The sequence below is a fragment of the Aureobasidium pullulans genome, assembly GCF_000721785.1.
Source record: "Aureobasidium pullulans EXF-150 unplaced genomic scaffold scaffold_4, whole genome shotgun sequence".
Classification (NCBI taxonomy): domain Eukaryota; kingdom Fungi; phylum Ascomycota; class Dothideomycetes; order Dothideales; family Saccotheciaceae; genus Aureobasidium; species Aureobasidium pullulans.
Window position 1 is genome coordinate 483,539 of NW_021941024.1, and position 19,403 is coordinate 502,941.

The following is a 19,403-nucleotide window of genomic DNA, read 5'->3' on the forward strand; positions in this document are numbered from 1 at the left end:
TCAATTCCACTCCTTATCGATCAGCAGTTCAGACAGCACCAGAAGCTGCGTGCTCCTTCATAGCCTTCTGATCAGCCTTGTACTGCTTCCTCCACTCCTCAGCATACTTGACACCAAAGCCATGCTGGAACACCTCTCTAACTTCCTCAAGAGTCATATTCGAAGCTTCAGGGAAACAGAAGTACACAAAGACCAAGCCAGCGGTACACAGTGCGGCGTAAAAGCCAAAGGTTCCACTGGGTGTCATGCCCTTCATCATGGATAAAAAGGTAGAGGAGACGACAATGTTGGGACCCCAGTTGAAGACGTTGATGAAAGTGGTACCCATAGCGCGAACCTCCATGGGGAGGAACTCGTTGGCTTGCCAGGGTACACAGCCTAGACCAGCGGCGTAGAAGGCGACGAAGAGGATCATAGAGACGAGGACGACATATGCAGGCCAGCCGATCTTGTCGTCGGTGAGTTGAAGGGTCTTGAGGTCGAGAGGAATGTAGTGGAAGCAGGCGGCGGCTAGTGCGAGACATACGGGCATGCCCCACATGGTCCAGAGTAGGATACGGCGACGACCGACACGATCGATGATGAAGATGGAAAGCACGGTGAAGATCCAGTTGACGACAGCGACGACGGTTCCGACAGCGATGGGGTTGCTGAAGCCAACAATGTCGAAAAGAGTGGCGGAGTAGTACATAAGTGTGTTGAAACTGTAATGAGTATGTCAGAAACGTGATCAAGTTGATAAGGAGTGCTCAACATACCCGCAGAACTGCTGGAAGAACATCAAACCACAAGCAGCGACTAAAGCACGGAAGTTGGCAGGGATGGTAAACAGATACTTGACTGCCTTGCGTGATGAGACCTCCTCGTTGAGTGCTTTTGCCGCATTGACACCATTCTCAATTGATAGAACCTTGTCGGCAATTTGCTCCTCGGTGCCTTGAGGATAAATCTTTCTCAGAACAGCGATGCATTCCTCGCGCTTGCCGTGTGCCATCAATTGACGAGGTGATTCGGGGCAGAAGAAGAGGAAGACACCAAGCGCTATCGAGGGTATAGCTCCGAGACCAATCATATATCTCCAGCCATGTGTGACTTTGTAGAATGCAGCGGCGAAGGCGTAAGCGAGGACTGAACCAGTACCTAGGAAGATCATATCGATTGAGATCATGCGACCGCGGTCTGAAAGCTCTACGTTAGTCTATGTCTGGTTGCCTATGTTTCTTCCATGACTTACACTTTGCAGGAGAGATTTCGGCGATGTAGAGAGGAATGACCATAGCAGCAGAACCGACTCCAAGACCGATGAGGAAACGACCGACACACATCTGAGCGATACTGTAGGATGCGGCTTGGACGACGGCACCAATGGTGAACAGAACTGAAGCAAACCAGATAGCAGGCTTGCGACCATATTTGTCACTGGTCAGACCAGCGATGATAGAGCCAACGAAAGCACCGGCGGCGCAGAGTGCGGTAATGGCTTCTTTCTCATGGTCCGTTACTGGTCTTCCATTGAGGTCGTTACCAAGGACGACGAGAACGCCGGAGATAACTCCTGTATCGTCTGTATCATATCAGTATCTTTATACGACCATTGCTTATGAATCAAGGCACTAACAGCCAAAGAGGGAACCACCGATGGCGGTGGCGGTTGCGCAAAGCCAGACGAAGGGACCAGGCTTGGTGTCTTCGATAGAGTCGAGGTTGCGTTCTTTCTCGTAGCTTTCGCTAACAGTGGCATTCTTCATCTCGAGATACTCTATCTCTCCACCCTTGGACTTGTCGGTGGACATGGTGGAAAAAGTAGCGATCGAAAGAAAGAGGCTTATACGTTTAAGCGAGCAGTAAAATTCTGAAAGCCGTTGAGCGAATGAGTATGTCAAATAGATAGATGAATGAGTGCTGACAATGGGGATGGCTCAACAGTTTATATATCTTCGACTTGGGATGCTATCAGAGTTCGACCAAGCCCCCGCATCCCCAGCTTTGCTCATCATTTCTAGACCCACCAAATGCCGATGCGCGAGCAAGAGCACGTTCCCGGTATAGGCAATAGGGTTACGACCGGCACGCGAAAAGCAAGAGCGGAGGTCAGTAGATCGTCATGGGGCTATCCGGGGCCGCATACCCCAGACTGGGGTATCATGCGGGGATAGCAATCATTGGATAGATGGTGAGTAGACTCCCTGGAAAGGCAGGAACATTCGCGGCGTGTCCGACCGTGTCTGAGGTGTTTCGTGGAAGGCCCGCCCTAATCGGCCCGGGGAAGTACTAGAGCGGATGAGGGATTCGGGCAATCAACGCTGCGAAAACGTACCTTCTCCACGCGAATACAGTATTTGTGGCAATACAGTGTCCGCGTTGGTAGACATGCACTATCAAACTCGGCTTGTGCTTCGGTCTCAATTCCGGCAAATATTCAGCCTTTACTGATACTTGAAACTGTTTGCTAGTCGTGCACTTCAAGCTTGGTTGTGCGGGCCGCAAATTGCCAAAAGCGGCCGACTTCGTGATCACAAACACCTTCTCTGAAAGGGAAGAAACTGAGCGAGGTCAACGACGTCTGCCATCTTTCTGCAGACCAAGAGCGGTTCTACTCGGTGCTTCATCCATTCGGCCTTTGACTCGAAGCCCTACAACAAGCTCGGAAGACATCTCCAGTACCTGTGGTGATGGGGTCAGGCATTGCCCGGAATCAACCGATCAGACCAGGGGAAGTTTGCTTCATCCAAAGAGCAAGAACAACTTCGAGAGCACCTGGGATGAGTGTCTAGCCTCTCAGTCAAGGTCCATGTGGTTCCAATTGGTGGTCTGTACGGAGTTTTTACGTGCACGGCATCACATCTGTAGAAGATACTCAGCGTCTCGAACAGCCTGGCCTTGGAGGCCTAAAGTCAGGCTCTGGCGGCCCTCAGGAAGAACTCGAGTCTCCACCTCCGAATCCTTCGCAAGAGGTCTGGCTCGCTTCGGCTTGCAATTCTTCAGATGCCCGATCTTCAACGACTCGCCCACAGCAGCCTAGCCCTGGCGCAACAGCTCGACGTCGGGTCCATCCAGTAGAGGAGTCCCAGATGACCAGATGTGGCGTAGTTTGGAGACGCCGATAGCCTCCGCAAAGGAGTGGGACCTATGGCGAGCTTGACGGTGATCGACTGTGGTTTTGACCAATCCCGTCATGCTAGTATAGCCTTTCGAAGGCCTCGTGAGCGGAGTCAAGTATCCGACGATCGAGCCGGTACTGTCAAAGCAAAGGATGTATGAGCTTTACCCATACTGGAGCGGATGTACAGCACTTGCATCGCTCGCCACACGCTGTTTGGCAGCTGAGACCGAACAGGCCACCTCTAGCCAGGAGAATTCCGGAGAAGGCAGCCGGTCGCAAGGCGAGAGGTCTTCTGCGCGATGTCCAAGATTGAGTTCCACACAGCTGCGTTCTTCGCCTCCTGTTTCTTCCTCCCGCCCTCATTCGAATGGTTGAGATGTGATCCTACAGCACTCTCGCAGGTAGAATGAGAGAAGAGAAATCAGTCTTCTAGAAAGCAAAAGTAAAGAAGTCCAAGAGGGGCGATCCGGTGCAGTGTCGTCTCTTCTTCCAGGATGGATGTGGTACGTCCTCTTCGCAGTGATTCTGACCTTCGATTCTCTCACTCTGAACGTCCAGATATCTACAAAAGGTTCAAGCGCTTCAGGTGAAGTGATGAATAGCTAGCTGCATTTAGCATCGTCGCCTTTCCGATCAAGACGGTCCCGTGACATGTCAAGGATATCGCGTCGTGTCTCTCTAGCGAGTTCCACGGAGATATGAAGGCACCTAGTAGCCAGTCAAAAGTTCGCCAAACATGTCATGACCTCGTGGTCAGGTCGCGAGAAAGCACATGGCACAACACGCCAAAACACGAGATTGTGGGGCCGATCGCGGACGTGCTGAGAAATAAATAAGACAAAAAAAGAATAAATCTACACACAACTCTAAAGCACCGTCAAAAAACCTATGTTTCTCCAAAGGGCTAACTCTATAATAGTTACAGAAGAAGATGCACGCATATATAACATCCAAGACCGTATTGTCGCATTCTCTTATCTAGCACGAAGCTAAAAGATACAAACAGTACCCCTAGCACTAGCCTAGCAACATGGCAAGACACTTTCCTACTTCTTTCATACATTGCAAAAAGCTATCTGTCGCGAGAAGGCAGCAAAAGATGAAAACGTACAGCAGCAGGGATTCCCACGTGGTCACCCACCGTAGTACTAATCTGCCGTTCAACTGCTTATGTATGGCAGAGCGGACGGGATGCCCAGTTTTCAGCTGACTGTGGCCGTACGTGTTTGCTTCGTCAAAAATTAGCAATATCAATTTCCAAATGCGGGTGATGATCAGAGGAAACATTCCTTCCGCTAATCTATCATCTACATCTTCACTTCTCAGCAGGATACACCACAATCCTATCAATATCCGCTCCTTTGACATCAATACCGTTATCTAATCCACCGATCGTAATGGTATTGCTGCCCTTTTTCAAATTCACTTTTAGTGGGGTGCTCAGGATGATTCCCTTGTGTGTGTCTCTTTGGTAGAGCGTCTGAATATCACTGCTGTTGCCATTGACCACAACAGAAGCGATACGGCGCAGTGCCCAAGGCGTCTTGATGCGATCCGGGGAGCCGCCGGGTTGGTCGCCGAAACCCATGTCATCAGTGTTTTGATAGTAGAAGGAGATCCATTGGGGAGAGCCGGAGCCTTGGATGTTGGAGAAGGTGAGTGTGGAAGCGTTGCCGGAGATGCCTGTGACGATTGTGTTGGAGGATGCGAAGTTCTGTAATGGATGTGTCAGCTTGAATGGAAGAAGACAGGGAAGAAGAAAGATGCTTACGGCTTCCTGTTTGAAAGCATCGCCTGCTGTGACGGCGTCTTTGGCGTAGTAGGTCTTGCCCTTGACTTCTTTGTACTGGCCAGTTTTGCTGCATCTTTCGTCAGTATTCTGCCTTGTATCGTTTCTTGTGGCCAACTTACACATCCAAGTCGTAGATATCATACCACTCCAACTTGAGAGTTTGCTTGTTGTCATCAATGTCAACAGGCAACCAGATATATCTGCTTTCCCAAAGGGAGTTCGAGTCCCACTGATCACCCATATACAACCAAGTAGTCTTTTTGGTGCCGTTGATCTTGAGCGAAAAGCCAGACTGGGAATTATACGTTCTAGTCCCCAATGGAGCGACAAAGAAAGGTTGACTCCAAGGACCGGCAAGACTGTTTGCTCTGAAGGCGACAACATTGTTAGGTCTATATCCAGTCTTGTGGCTCATCAAAGCATAGTAGGAACTGTCTGTCTGGATAATCGTAGGAGCTTCCAAATCATACTTGTCAAAGCGATGGACGATCTCCGCCAACTCGGTGTTAGAGTCATCGTAGGCGGCAAGGTAGACATCTCTGGCTTCTTTGCGGTCGCCGTTTGAGTACAAAGCGTAGGACTTTTGAGTCTTGTAGTCGGTGAAGGTGCCGAAGTCTTGCGACCAGTTTCCGAAGGGGGCGGTGGCATTGAGGAAAGTATAAGGACCTGTGATGTTGGGGGAGATTGCTAGGCCTTGAAGGAGCCAGCCGTAAGTGCTATTGTCTGCGTGCCAGTGCATCTGTTAACGTTAGTTAGGGGTGCAGTGTGGAGAAGCAATGTAACACAAGACTGACATGGTATTGGTCATCGACAGCATTGTACAACACTTTCGGTCTCTGAATGATCTTGTCAGGTGCAATGTAAGGATGTCCTTCAATAGGCTCTACTCTTCGTCAGCATCTATCGTTCTCTTATCCACACTCTGTTTGAACACTTACCAAGAGCCAAACCATGAGACTTCCAAGTAGCAAGATCATCACTACTGTAGACAGAAATACCTCCACCTTCAGTCTGTCCTTGAGTCTTGTACTCGCCGAAAAGATAGAACTTGCCATCTTTACCAACGGTCACACCACCAGCATGTGCGTTGACGAGATTGTCATCTGTATCGGTCCATCTGCCTCCAGGGACGATATACTTTGCTTGAGCCGCAGCAGCAAGCAGCAGGTAAGAAAGTGACTTCTTTCCAAACATGATGGAAGATTGCTAGTGGGAGATGTGGGTGATTGAGGCACTGTTGCAATATTATATAACAAGTGACCAAGACGAGGATCCGGTATGCTTTGTCCCGAATGCAATATGAGCAGGTGCATGAAGGGCTGGTGAGGCTATACCAAGGTTTGCGGGGTACAAGGAATGGATGTCGTTTTTTGTCGTGATAATTTATCCGTTGGTGATGGTGCCAAGGGAGATGTGCATGGTACCAAGACGTGGGGTTGATGCTCGAGATGGTGATCCTTTGGGAAGGTGCTATATAGAAGTCAGTTGCTTTGACCCGATGACCGAGCAGATGATCTTCCGAGATTCTGCTGCGCATCTTGTTCCTGGCGTCTTCTGTCTGGCTTGTTATTAGTCTTCTGATGGCACTTGAATGTGAAGAGGAAAGGGAACATGTGTAGGGTGTGAAAGATCATCAATAAATGTCATTTTCCGCTGCTGGGTGTCGTATCTATTCCTCGCTTTTTATACAATTCATATCCTTGCGTAGCTTTTTGCGTATCCTCTCTTTTACTTCTTGCTGAGAATCTTGGACAGCTCGCTGGCGACGGCATCACCAACCTCGGTGGTCTTTGCCTTACCGCCAATGTCGCCAGTCTTGATGCCTTGCTCGATGACAATCTTGACGGCCTCGTCAACGGACTTGGCGAGCTCGGGCTCTTGGAGGGAGTACTTGAGCATCATACCGACGGAAAGGAGCATGGCGACGGGGTTGACGATACCCTTGCCGGAAATGTCGGGTGCGGAACCTGTGAATTGAATTAGTGGGAGTCCGAGGAAGGAGAACCACTGAGAGACATACCGTGAATGGGCTCGTAGATGCCGTTGCACTTGCTCTTGCCATCGGGAACACCGCTCAGGGAAGCACTGGGCAAAAGACCCAAGCTACCGGGAATGACTGAAGCCTCGTCGGAGATGATGTCACCGAACAAGTTGCTGGTGACAACAACACCGTTGAGAGCGCGAGGGTTCTTGACCAGGATCATGGCAGCACTGTCGATAAGCTGGTGACCAATCTGCAATTGAGGGAATTCCTTCTCCATGACCTCTGTGACGACCTTTCTCCACAGTCTGCTGGTTGCGAGCACGTTGGCCTTGTCCAAACTCCAGACGGGGGCTGGGGGGTTCTCGGCGAGAGCGAGGTTGGCAGCGAGACGAGTGATGCGCTCGATCTCAGGGCGTGAGTAGGGCTCAGTGTCCATGGCGTAACCAGAACCATCGTCCTCGGTGCGGTCACCGAAGTAGATACCACCGGTCAATTCACGGACAATGTTGATGTTGACACCACGGCAGACTTCGGCCTTGAGAGGAGAGCCATCGATGAGCGAGTCGGAGGCGAAGAAGCAAGGTCTGAGGTTGCCGAATGTGCCCATCTCCTTGCGAAGCTTCAAGAGACCCTGCTCGGGACGGACTGCGCCAGTGCCCCATTTCTGTTCTTCTTGTCAGACCATGTCGTTGGCGGGAACATCTCTTATAACGTACGGGACCACCGATGGCACCGAGAAGGACGGCATCGGCTGACTTTGCGGCGCTGAGAGCCTCGTCGGTAAGGGGAACGCCGTGTGCGTCGATTGAAGCCTGTAGAGCGTCAGCTATTTCCTTCTTGTTGAGTGTCTGAGGAGACGTACACCACCAAGCGGTTGCTCGTTGAAGTTGAAGGAAATGTCCTTGGACTCCTTCTCAATCACCTTGAGGATCTGTATATCGCGTGAGCCATTGCTACTCTTTCCGCTTGAGTCAGTGTTCAAGTACCTTGATAGCCTCAGCTGTGACCTGCGTGGAGCGAAAAGTGAGTAATCGAGTATAGCAGTTATGTCATAGGCGTGATCGTACCTCAGGACCGCAGTGGTCACCTGTTGCGAGTCAGTCAGGTTCAATTCCTTGCAGCGTCTTAGACTGTCACTTACCGCCAAAGACGACAATGTTATATGAAGGCATAGTGTAGTAATGTGTGTGTGTTGTGTGTAGATGGTCAACTTTCCTTCGCCAACTTTCCTTGTGAGACGGCGGGGCGCCCACAGCTGTTCCGACATCGGCACCCGAGTCCGTCGACTCTCCGAATCGGCCCGCTTCCGCTTGCCTTTGACACATATCGAACCAACTTCACCTACTCTAACTTCGTTTCATGCAATACAATGTTGGAACGACTGTCAGATCTCGAATTGTAGTTGCTATCTCAATACCATCATATTCAGCACCGTCTTGATATATCGACGGAGGCTTCGATTGATACAGAGAAATATCGCAACATCAACTACCGCCTATCATTATATCAACCTCCGCATCCATTCTTCAGTCCCCAATCTCCGCACGCTTCATGCCACAGTTCCCATAACGCATCAGGGATATGTCCTGCCCATGAACCCCCAGCAATATTACCACTCTGCCTGGACCAAGCCAAGAGCAGAACTCATGAAAAAGCGAAACGAGATATGTAGTCGCATAAATGACCCTCATCTAGTCACTATCATATTCACTCTCATCAGGAAGCTCCTCGATACCCTCACATTTGTTGTAGTTCTCCGGATCCACACGACAAGGCTTGGGCAACCTCCTCCCATCAGGCGTGAACCTGCAATCCCTACAATAAGCAGGCAAAGGGAATTTTCTATTTCAATCACAAAGTCAGCCATTCATATCCCACCACTTCTGGAATATTTGGTTAGGAGGAGGAAGTGGGAAGACAAAACATACCCTTTCTTGATCTTCTTCTGACACTTGGGAAGTTCCTTTCTGACATGACATTTTCCATTGGGATCGTGGTTCATGTCCATCTCCACATCAGCCTCCATCTCCATCTCAACATCTCTTTTCTCAAGTTGACGAGGCGGGAATCTTATCCCTTCTTCCTTCGCAGGCGGTACCCCTTGAGTCTCCTCATACATTACAGGGATGATGTCGCAATCTCTACACACCTGCGGAATGACCTGACTATAAATTTCATCAATCAAAAAAACGTTCAACAGTGTCTTGGTGGATAAAAATAGAACGAGGAAGAAGAATAGGGGTGCAAAGAAACAAAAAAAAACATACCGTATATCCATCAACCTATAACACATGGCCGTCACGCCGCTGACACAAGGTTGATAGTTCTTTGGACTTTTAGGCAGTATTTTATCATGATCGGGGTATTTTCGGTCAAGATCAGGATCTTGTCGTTTCTTGTGTCTTTCCGCTCTCTCGTGTTTTTTCTTCTCGATCAGATAGTCTTCATTGATCTTGAGCAGCTGGATGTATTCATCTTGGAGGCTGGCTGGGATGAAGGGCGATCGGGTGGAGAGGGGGGTGGTTGGGAGGGCTGCTGCTGTTACGTATATAGCAGTAACGCAGATGGCGAGGAGGAGGTTGGTGATGTACATGATTGATCGAGACTGAGACTCGGTGGTCAACAGTGGTAGATCTTGTTGAGGAAGCAAGGAGAAACAGAAACAAAGGGAAAACGACGAGCTGTTTGTAGGTGGAGAAGCAAAGAGGGTCGGAAACAACTTGCTCACACCACCGTCAAGCAAAGTTGTGAAGCTTATGAGCTACTGAACCCGACCAGAAGCTTGATACACCCCCGACCTCGAGAATAGATCACACCATGCACATAGGAAGATCATGCTTTCTACATTGAGGACGCAAAGAGTCCCAAGTCCGAGACGAGAGAGAATACAGTTCATGAATAAGGCGAAGGAACATGGAAACTATGAACGCGACAGTGAGTTCGTTTCAGTCGTGACTGCAAATCCAGAAACATAATCACACTTCAACCCCGCTTCCGTAGACACACCTCAATACAAGTAGTATGTTTGAGCAAGAGGCAATTCACTCGACGGCTCGGCCTCACAGATCATTCCATCCGCCTCTACGGTCTGCGTCAAAAGTCAGTATATGTCACAGGAACCGATCACCGGAAGGAACTCACATAGCTCTCCGCATCAACCTTCATCTTGGGCTTGACGTCGTTGAACTTCATATTGGACTTGCCGATATTTCTGCAGTTCATGACAGCTTCCACTCTCTTCCTCAGACCACACTTGTTGCGCACGCCCTTGGCCTGTGCAGCCTTGCTGACAAAGGCAATACTGTTGTGAGGGACAGAGGCGCCAAACATGGGTCTCATCATCAAGGGCTCTACAGTAGGGATACTAGCATTGGCATCACCCATCAAACTGTAAGCCACCATACCACCCTTGATAACCTGTGTAGGCTTGGTGCCAAACTTGGACGGATGCCAAAGAACAAGATCAGCCAATTTGCCGACTTCGATGGAGCCGATGATGTGCGACATTCCCTGGGCAATTGCTGGATTGATGGTGTATTTGGAAATGTAGCGCTTGACACGGAAGTTATCTGCGCCGGTGCCTTCGTCTTCGGCCAAGTATCCTCGTTGCAGTTTGTTCTTGTGTGCTGTGTTCCAGGTGCGGAGGATGACTTCTCCGCAGCGGCCCATGGCTTGTGAGTCGGAACTCATCATGCTGATGGCACCTAGATCGTGCAAAACGTCTTCGGCTGCGATTGTCTCGGCGCGGATTCGACTTTCGGCAAACGCAACATCTTCGGGGATGTTGCGCGACAGATGGTGACAGACCATGAGCATATCCAGGTGCTCATCAAGTGTGTTATTAGTATAAGGTCTGGTGGGGTTTGTACTGGACGGAAGAACGTTTTCATGCTCAACGACTGAAATAATGTCTGGCGCGTGACCACCACCTGCTCCCTCGGTGTGGTAACTGTGGATAGTGCGGCCCTTGAACGCTGCGACAGTAGTTTCGACGAAGCCAGACTCGTTCAGAGTATCAGTGTGGATCAAGGTCTGGATGTCGTGTTCATCGCATACACTGTAGGAATTGTTAGTGACCGCGTGTTGAATTAGTGACCTTTCATGCATACCTCAGGCAAGTGTCGATGACCTTGGGAGTGGTTCCCCAATCCTCGTGGAGCTTCAGACCGCAAACACCAGCCTCAACTTGTTCGCGCAAAGGACCAGGCTCGCTGTCGTTACCCTTACCGGTGATACCGACGTTGAGCGGAATAACATCGGTAGCCTGAAGCATACTTTCGATCAACCACGCACTAGGTGTGCAGGTTGTAGCATTTGAACCAGTGCTAGAGCAAAATCAGCGTCGAGCTAGGACAGAGGGTCGTCAGTGAGGCTTACCTAGGCCCAGTGCCACCTCCCAAAATGGTGGTAACACCTGCAGCAAGAGACTCAGGAGCCTGCTGAGGACAGATGAAATGAATGTGACTGTCGAAGCCACCATAAGTGACAATGTCCTTTTCGGCTGCAATGACATCCGTATTGGATCCGACAACCATGTTAGGATCGACACCTTCCATGACATCTGGATTACCTGCCTTGCCAATACCTACAATAATGCCGTTCTTGACACCAATGTCGGCCTTGTAGATACCAGTGTAATCAACAATCAGAGCGTTGGTCAGAACCAAATCCAAGCAGTCGATGTCTGAACGTCCAGAAGCTTGGCCCATGCCATCACGAATACTCTTACCACCTCCAAAGGTGCACTCATCACCGTACTGAGTGTAGTCTTTCTCGACTTTGATCCAGAGATCAGTGGCACCCAAGCGGACAAGATCACCAGTAGTAGGACCAAACATGGAAATATAGGCTTCACGTTCGAGAGTAAACATGTCCAGATGAGCAGAGTCACCAGCAGGCTCGGGAGTGTGGTGGAAGCCGCCTTTCTGCAGCTTCTCGACGAGGCCTTCAGCGATTCTGGCATCGTGAAGGGAACCAGAGGCGAGGCCATTGCCTCCATTGATTATTTGATTGCCTCCAATCTGAACGAGGTTGACAGTCTTGGTGTCACCAGGTTCGAAACGAACGGAGGTTCCGGCAGCAATATCCAGTCTGTAGCCTAGTGCTCTGACACGATCGAAATCAAGTAGGGGGTTTGTCTCGACAAAGTGGTAGTGCGATCCGACCTGGCCGTGTCAACCTCATCACTCGCTGCCATGCACAATCGCAATTGCCTACCTGGATCGGACGGTCTCCCTTGCTGACGACCTTCAATTGTATCCTCTTCCTGTCCTTGTTCAGGACGATCTTTCCATTCTTGACGGGGATGATGGCGCCGGGCTGTTTTTCTGGAGCGTATTCGGAGGGGTCGGCGTGAGGGAAGACATGCTTGTCCGGGACAGGCAAGAAGCTGCCATACAGGGCCTTTTCGAGATCGCCGTCATCCGAGCTGATAGGGTGGTGAACAGTGACCAGATAGGTACCGCAGCGGAAGGTTCCTTCTACTTGAAGCTCGGCAAGTGAGTTGACTACGGATGGTAAGACATGGCGGCGGCCGAGGATGGTCTTGCCCAGCGACATGAGATCTGCCACTGAGTGGTTGCCATCACGGATAAGCTATCGCGACGCGTTACTTTGGTCTGCACTCGAGTCGGTAGGAAGTAGAAAAAGGACCAACTTCTTGGAGAACGCTCGCAATCAAAGCCTGGCCGGAGCATCAGTAGCCATCAAGGTGTGTGTGTCATGCTGTGCAATCAACATACCGTCGCTTCGGTGTGGTTTAGCTTGACACCGCGTGCCAATCTACGTTGTGCAAGCTGGCCGACTTGCGACACAACCAGCTTGTCAATCTATAAACATTCATCGCGTTAGTTCAGAGCACACCATCACATGCAGACAGTTCCGTGAAGATGCGTACCTCTTTCGGAGTCAGGTGCATTTCGAATGACTACCAGAAACACTCCTAACTGCTCGAATCCGCAAGTCTTGACACACCAAAACCCCCACCTTTGCTTGGCAAACTCTCTACTATGTGCTCCCCCACGTTCTCCTCTTCCCCTTGCCATTTGTTATCAGACTTATCGATATCGACGTAAGCTACACCTTTCACGGGCTAGCCAATATCGTATACAGATTGCGCAATGTCTTAGATATCGTTAGACGCATGCATGGAGCACTCTCATTTACCTAGCTAATCGATATACTGTCTGACCGTTCCTGGGGAAATGATGGTGCTCGAACAAACTACCTCTGTGGAAACACGGGAACATCAAGCAGACGGACATTTACATAGTATGCACAGACTGGAAAGTGAGCACGTATTCTGAGAGATGTAGGATCATTCGTTCTCGGGACCTGCAAGTCCAAGGTGCACCTGGATCGTACCTTAGAGCTCATCATAATCCAAGGCCAGGGTCACCCTGGAAACCATGATTATTTTGCATCATTTCTCTCGCAACGTGCCCATTGAAAGCAACACAAAACTCCCACTGCTGCAGAAGAACATGACACGGTATAGAAGACCTCTCGATGTGCTTTACGACTGATTGGTGTGAAGACGCCTCGACATACCTATCTTGACATCTCTGTTTGACGTTCATCGGGTCAACCTAACTACGATCGATGCCTCGAGCAACGCGACTCCCCTGTCATTTGACGGCCCAGAAACACGACACATTCTAGAAGAGCGGGACGTCATGCTATCGCTGCCTGAACCATAGGACACGAGTTACGGACCACGGTGCGCCTTGTCAATAATGTCGCTTTCGTCTGCCGCGACTGTGTTGGCTGTGTGCCTGCTTTGACAGCTTCAAGGCCTCCGTCCACAATTTCCGTTCGGCTAGGGTCCTTAAAGCGCGCTTGCCGGGCAATACAACACTATAGACCCTAGCTTGCCGAATTTCCACAATGCTGTCAAAAGCGGTGTTCAGACCATCAGTCCATCATCACCATCGACGACTGTCGTCTCTGATCGACTTTGCAGCACATTGCGAATCTGCTTGGCATTGATGGTCCATCACCCGAGCCAGGTTGATCTCAATTTTCGGCGCCGGAAATAGCCTTGGTCGACGGAGCGGCTACCAACACCATCTGATGTTGTGCTTGGGACAACGAATTTCCGCGATTGCTCGTTTGGGATGCCTGCGTTTTCGATCCCGCACTTCGACCAGAGACTTCTCCCAGAACTTCAGAAACATGCTTGATGGAAGGACGTTTTGAAGAACGGGATGTTCAGGTACATGAAACATTTGCATCATGCCGCTGTTCGGCTGCGAAACGTACGAGACGATGAATCGAACAGAGTCTGTTTTTTTGGTTGATGACCATGGATGGCTAAAAACAGAGAGAGACACAATCCCGAAGCACGAGCCCTAGTGATAAAGCATGTTTCTGACCTGAGTCTGATATCGGTAAGCTGGCGCATCGGGGAATACGGACTGCAAGTTGTTGATTGATGGTGCCATGGACAGCAGCTGACTGACTGCATGATATTGGCAGCTGTTTGGCAGCACTGTCAAAAAGTATTCGGTGTACAATTTCAGGAGGGCGAAACGTTCTTGCATGTGATTTTGGCACATGTTCGTCCAGCCGGGCCTCGACGCGGAGAAGGGGCTGACTTGTTACAGGATTTAACTTCGACCGACCAGCCGCCCTCGCATGCCGCTTCCGGCGCCATGCAAGTGATAAAGCCCCATGTGAATCATGTCAGTTCATCACTTTGTGCTTGAACGCTCGCAATTGCTGCTGAACGTATGCCTGTGATTAGGTGTGTGAATTCGTCATCCCAGATGGTCTCGTAGATTCGAGAGTCGGATCAGGCAAACAAGAGTCGAACTACCCGAGAGCTGGCGACGACATTAATCAATCTGAAGGTCAAGGCAAGAAAGTGACGTCGATCGTCAGCACGATCTTAAAGGGATGGTAGACGAGTGGGCCTGACGGACGGCAGCACCCAGCCACTTGGATGAGCTTGCAATAGACTATGCAAGCACCGTCGGAGTAAGAAAGAGCAATAGGCGAAGATACAAGGGCAGACTTTGGGCCTTGCTTGGGCTAAAGGCTATCACTCTTAGCTGTAGAAATGTACAATGCTTTTTGAGAACCGACCGCGTCCAGTGCGAGGATGTCGAGATGTTATTCTCAATGGCCGAACACCCCGATCTCAAGTTTGTCGTACATGTAGATAGACATGAGATGGGGATGATGGAATGGAAAGACGAGAGGAGCGAGATTGGTAGGACAAGTTCTGAAACAATGCAGAAGCTGTCGCTGGACGCCTGGTAACGGGGGAACTAGGGGGAAACAACGGTACAAGTGACGGACGATGATAACCAAACAGACGGGTGCCGAGACAGAAACAGAGAAAGAGTAACGGGCATCGAGGGAAGAGAGAACGAGTTGGAGTGCAAAGATATGTAGTAGATAGATGGTCAGTATGAGAGAGTGGATAGCGGTCAAGCCAAATGTCTCGGAGGCAGGCGTCTAGTGGTATTTGAGTGGTCCCTTGGTGGATGACTTCTGTGGTAGGGCGCGCTATGGCAGGGTTAATTTGGAGCTTGGCTTGACTAGAGCCGAGATGTAGACGATTTAGGGGGCTTGTTGGCTTGCGGGAAGAAGGGCAAACAAAGGAGAACGGCTTGTTAGAGTTCAGATTATCAAAACAGACAACGCTCTTTCGGTCGAGAAGTGAGACCTGGTCGCCTGCTGCTACTCGTGGTGCTGCTGCTTCGCTGTCGTCGCTCAGACTCTACCGTGTCGTCGCAGCCGTATCGAGTCTTGGTAAGAAGCAATCGCCGGAGCATTCCTCGTGTGTCTACGATCGCTCTTTGCTGGTGCCCGACGCTTTGTTCTCCTGGAGGCACTTCGCTTATTGCATACTATTAACTCTCAAGGCTTTGTTCGCGGCTTCCGCTTTTTCCCAGCAGAAATTAGCGGATCGAAGGTCTGCGTTTCAGTTGCGTGCATCTTGATTCCTGACTTGGTTGGACGATTCCTGGTTTTGGGTTGAGACGTCAAAATCACCAGGCACGCTCTCACCGCCCGCGCGCGCTTTACTATCATCACACGCCCACATCATCCATCCACGCTCCGTCAGGTCCAAACCCCCGTCAAGTCCGCGACGCCGTCGTCAAGCCCCGTCGCCCTAGCCGTAGCCGCCTGACCGCGCCTACCTGAGCAGCGAGCACCTCGACCGCGCTCATTCCTTATCTCTGTGCGCCTGCCGTGCTCACCGTCGCCTATCCTCAGCCGTAGAATGTCGTCGGCCGCGCTCCATGCCGTGCCGCCGCAGCATTTCCAGTCCTCTCCCAATGCCTCGCCCTCGTCGGCGCGCAGACCTCAGAGCCAAAGACCGTCAACCGGGAGCGGCCCTTCACATTACGACAGCCCTTCTGCCGTAGCTGCCCGTCAGGTCTCGTCGTCCTCGGCCCAGGCATCGCCCAACCACCGCAAGATCTCTACCGCCTATGACTCGATGGAACCCGCCATGCCTCAACAAGAATACATGTCCACTCACCCTCACCTCAACGCAGACAGTCCGTCGCAGGCCCGGCGGAAAGAGATGGACCAACCCTCGTCGCCGAGGCAGATGATCCCCGACACCCTTCCCCGTGAAGACAGTGCCATCTTGAGCAGATTAGTCATTGACGACCCGCAAGCCGACGCCGCCCGTGAACGAGCCCGCGTCGCTGAAGCACAACCCATCTCAGCCAACCACCACCACGAACCATCGATGGCAGCCATGGAAGCCCCCGAGGAAGCCGCACCCCGTCGCCGACAGGAACACCTCAAGTCAAGCCACCCTAGGAAGGAGACTAAGTTTGGAGAGTACATTCTCGGACAGACACTGGGTGAAGGAGAGTTTGGCAAAGTCAAGATGGGCTGGAAGAAAGAGGGAGGAGTGCAGGTTGCCATCAAGCTAATCCGTCGTGAGACACTGGGCAACAACCCCAACCGGCTGCCCAAGATCTACCGTGAGATATCGATTTTGCGCGGACTGCAACATCCCAACATCGTGCGCCTGCACGAAATGGTAGAGACTGAGAGGCACATCGGCATCATCCTCGAGTACGCATCGGGCGGAGAACTGTTCGACTACATCCTAAACCACCGCTACCTTAAGGACAACGCGGCCCGTCGGTTGTTTGCACAGCTCGTTTCAGGTGTTGGCTACTTGCATAAGAAGGGTATTGTCCATCGCGACTTGAAGCTGGAGAATCTGCTGCTGGACCGCAACCGCAACATCATTATTACCGATTTCGGTTTCGCCAACACTTTCAGCCCGGACGACGAACTCGGCGAGGAGATCGAGTACAACCTCAACAACAAAGAATACGTCTCCAAGATGGGATTGGAGCATCTGCAGCCGACTGGTCACCGTCGTGGTGATCTTATGCAGACAAGTTGTGGTAGCCCATGCTATGCCGCGCCAGAATTGGTCGTTAGTGACTCTCTGTACACTGGTCGCAAGGTTGACGTGTGGAGTTGCGGTGTGATTTTGGTGAGTTGATTCCATGTCATGGAATAGCGGTGAGCTAATATTTGTCTAGTATGCCATGCTTGCAGGATACCTGCCATTCGATGACGATCCGGCCAACCCTGAGGGTGACAACATCAACCTCTTGTACAAGTACATCGTTTCGACGCCCCTGACCTTCCCCGAGTATGTTACCCCTCACGCCCGCGATCTACTTCGTCGCATTCTGGTTCCGGACCCGAGAAAGCGTGCAGACCTATTTGAGGTTGCTCGTCACAGCTGGTTGAGCGAGTATGCACATGTTGTTGGTTTCATAACAAGTACCACAACTACTTCGGCCGATATCGTTGAATCCACCATTCCTACCGGTAAGATGTCCCTCCAACGCAAGCGACACTATTCAGCGACTGATGCAATCACAGACGATCAATACGATGTACCACAGCTCGCCCGCAGTGCTTCGGTCAGAGAGCCATCCAAACCGAGTCAAATCTCCGTCCCTGGCGGTCTTATCAACAAGAATGTTCCTATCAACGAGCCTGAGACCAAGACTCCTCGCGATGCTAAACGTAGAACAGTCCAGGTTGAGTATGTTGCTCCTCAGTCACAGACTGTAAGACAGCAGCCTATCTCTGCCTCGTTGCCTGCAAGTGTCGCTATGGCACAGCCTGCTCCTCCACCTTCTCAGGGAAGATCGCGCGCGAGGGGAGACAGTGCTGCTGGTCCCGTTGCCGTCAACCCTGCTTCTTACGACCCTTCCGCCGGTCCTCAGCGCTCTCAGCAACGCCCAGCCACTCAGTCTGCAATGTCACCGCCTGTTCGCCCCAATCGCGAGCCTACCCGAGCAGTCACGGACTCGACTCCATTCACCGTTGGCTCACCGACTTCAACCGCTCGTCCCACTACCAGCGGATCGAGATTGCCCTCGCGTGGCAACTCTTATGGCCAGCCTGCTCTCGCCACTGTTGCCGCCACCAACGCCGAAGGCCGCTTTTCGCAGCCCAAGTCGTCTGGTTACATCATCTCCGGTCCTAACTCTCAGGATGGCTCGAAGAGGAACTCTTACACTGGAAGGCCAGTCAGCCAACATCTGCCTAGCGATTACCAAGCCGCCCCTCAACAACCCGCCGAGAGACCGGTACGTGGTCACAAGCGCTCTAACACGGTCGAAAGTTTCACTACCAAGTTATTCGGTCGTTCTGGCTCTCGTCGTCAATCGGCAACTCCACAAGAGATTGCCAATGCCCGTCAAGAAAGAGAGAAGTCTTCGCGCATGTATCCTCCCGTCAGCATGAAAAATGCTATGCCGCACTCAGGCGAGGATCTTCCTCGTCCTTCTACCGAGTCTTCTCGCCGCTCCTTCGGCTATAACCGTAAGACTAGCGAGACCGCTGGACCTAGATCGTCAAGAAGATTCTCTTTCCTGCCCGTGTCGTTTTCTAGAATGAGCTTCTCCGGCGCATCTGGACCCGAAGCTGCCGAAGGTGCTGGTAGACGCGCTTCTGTGCAAGCGAACGCCCGTAGTCGTCCTGCTTCCAAGCAATCGCCTGTCATGGCGTTTGGTCAAGGCAGAAGCCGTTCGCCTAGCCAGAGCACCACCAGCAGCAGCATCCCAACCGTGCATGATAACAACGTTGACGGCCGCCGTAAGATGACCCACCAACCTGTTCGCGGTGCGACTGCCCCCGATCTCACAAAGATGCAAGATCCTGGTTTCTCGCAGCAACAACAATTCTCGAGACAACAGCAACAAGAGCAGTACAACAACTACACTCCTCCACAGAGCAGTGCTGGTCGACCAAGACAGGAGAACTTCTACACACCTTCGCAATCCGCTGAATCGCAAGCATCCGACTCAATTGCTCAAACACCAAGACAGCAATACCCCTCTGGCTTCAACGAAACCGAGTCCGCTGTCCAGGCCAAACCTCAACATCGTCAACAAGCGGTGCTACAGAAGAACCGCAAATTCGGTGACGCATACGAGGGCCATGGCAACGGTGGTAGCAGTGGTGGTGCTCGACGAGTGATGGACTGGTTCCGTAAGAGAGGCAAGGACAGGAGCAACTAG

At 51.3% G+C, this 19,403-nt stretch overlaps 7 protein-coding genes across 7 annotated transcripts; 2 read left to right on the forward strand and 5 right to left on the reverse strand.

The window, feature by feature from the left end:
- Window positions 1-28: 28 nt before the first annotated feature.
- On the reverse strand, window positions 29-1,748 carry M438DRAFT_268888 (myo-inositol transporter; the record flags this gene model as incomplete). The annotated part of the gene is made up of 4 exons (XM_029900294.1): window positions 29-704; window positions 759-1,179; window positions 1,235-1,564; window positions 1,619-1,748. The coding sequence occupies 4 exons, from the start codon at window positions 1,746-1,748 to the stop codon at window positions 29-31; spliced, it is 1,557 nt and encodes a 518-aa protein (XP_029763152.1).
- A 1,390-nt stretch (window positions 1,749-3,138) lies between these two features.
- On the forward strand, window positions 3,139-3,572 carry M438DRAFT_159596 (uncharacterized protein). The gene has a single exon (XM_029899039.1). It carries the CDS (start codon window positions 3,254-3,256, stop codon window positions 3,476-3,478), a length of 225 nt encoding a protein of 74 aa, XP_029763153.1. The 5' UTR covers window positions 3,139-3,253; the 3' UTR covers window positions 3,479-3,572.
- An 846-nt stretch (window positions 3,573-4,418) lies between these two features.
- On the reverse strand, window positions 4,419-6,178 carry M438DRAFT_313767 (glycoside hydrolase family 43 protein; the record flags this gene model as incomplete). Its single annotated transcript, XM_029902575.1, has 5 exons — window positions 5,834-6,178; window positions 5,690-5,781; window positions 5,015-5,634; window positions 4,875-4,962; window positions 4,419-4,817 (listed from the first exon to the last, which is right to left on the reverse strand). Exons 1-5 carry the CDS (start codon window positions 6,087-6,089, stop codon window positions 4,419-4,421), a joined length of 1,455 nt encoding a protein of 484 aa, XP_029763154.1. The 5' UTR covers window positions 6,090-6,178.
- A 341-nt stretch (window positions 6,179-6,519) lies between these two features.
- M438DRAFT_313770 (3-isopropylmalate dehydrogenase) lies at window positions 6,520-8,051 on the reverse strand (the record flags this gene model as incomplete). The annotated part of the gene is made up of 7 exons (XM_029902576.1): window positions 6,520-6,862; window positions 6,916-7,543; window positions 7,596-7,691; window positions 7,742-7,810; window positions 7,866-7,886; window positions 7,947-7,966; window positions 8,021-8,051. 7 exons carry the CDS (start codon window positions 8,049-8,051, stop codon window positions 6,624-6,626), a joined length of 1,104 nt encoding a protein of 367 aa, XP_029763155.1. The 3' UTR covers window positions 6,520-6,623.
- Window positions 8,052-8,269: 218 nt separating this feature from the next.
- Window positions 8,270-9,220, reverse strand: M438DRAFT_343376 (uncharacterized protein). Its single transcript, XM_029904971.1, has one exon. It carries the CDS (start codon window positions 9,155-9,157, stop codon window positions 8,747-8,749), a length of 411 nt encoding a protein of 136 aa, XP_029763156.1. The 5' UTR covers window positions 9,158-9,220; the 3' UTR covers window positions 8,270-8,746.
- Window positions 9,221-9,658: 438 nt separating this feature from the next.
- M438DRAFT_343378 (urease) lies at window positions 9,659-12,801 on the reverse strand. The gene is made up of 8 exons (XM_029904972.1): window positions 12,776-12,801; window positions 12,621-12,707; window positions 12,536-12,562; window positions 12,097-12,474; window positions 11,257-12,044; window positions 10,989-11,204; window positions 10,021-10,936; window positions 9,659-9,967 (listed from the first exon to the last, which is right to left on the reverse strand). The coding sequence occupies exons 1-8, from the start codon at window positions 12,794-12,796 to the stop codon at window positions 9,887-9,889; spliced, it is 2,514 nt and encodes an 837-aa protein (XP_029763157.1). The 5' UTR covers window positions 12,797-12,801; the 3' UTR covers window positions 9,659-9,886.
- Window positions 12,802-16,111: 3,310 nt separating this feature from the next.
- Window positions 16,112-19,403, forward strand: M438DRAFT_353034 (kinase-like protein; the record flags this gene model as incomplete). The annotated part of the gene is made up of 3 exons (XM_029906835.1): window positions 16,112-17,356; window positions 17,406-17,700; window positions 17,755-19,403. The coding sequence occupies 3 exons, from the start codon at window positions 16,112-16,114 to the stop codon at window positions 19,401-19,403; spliced, it is 3,189 nt and encodes a 1,062-aa protein (XP_029763158.1).

What these genes read in the sequence shown, in the direction of transcription:
- M438DRAFT_343378 (XM_029904972.1), bottom strand. Translation starts at nt 12,796, where the DNA reads ATGCACCTGACTCCGAAAGAG. An exon ending in TTGCGAGCGTTCTCCAAGAA is followed by an intron (nt 12,475 to 12,535) that starts GTTGGTCCTTTT and finishes GCGTCGCGATAG; the next exon opens with CTTATCCGTGATGGCAACCA. An exon ending in AGGTTGATGCGGAGAGCTAT is followed by an intron (nt 9,968 to 10,020) that starts GTGAGTTCCTTC and finishes CTTTTGACGCAG; the next exon opens with ACCGTAGAGGCGGATGGAAT.
- M438DRAFT_159596 (XM_029899039.1), top strand. Translation starts at nt 3,254, where the DNA reads ATGTATGAGCTTTACCCATACTGGAGCGGATGTACAGCACTTGCATCG.
- M438DRAFT_343376 (XM_029904971.1), bottom strand. Translation starts at nt 9,157, where the DNA reads ATGGATATACGGTATGTTTTTTTTTGTTTCTTTGCACCCCTATTCTTC.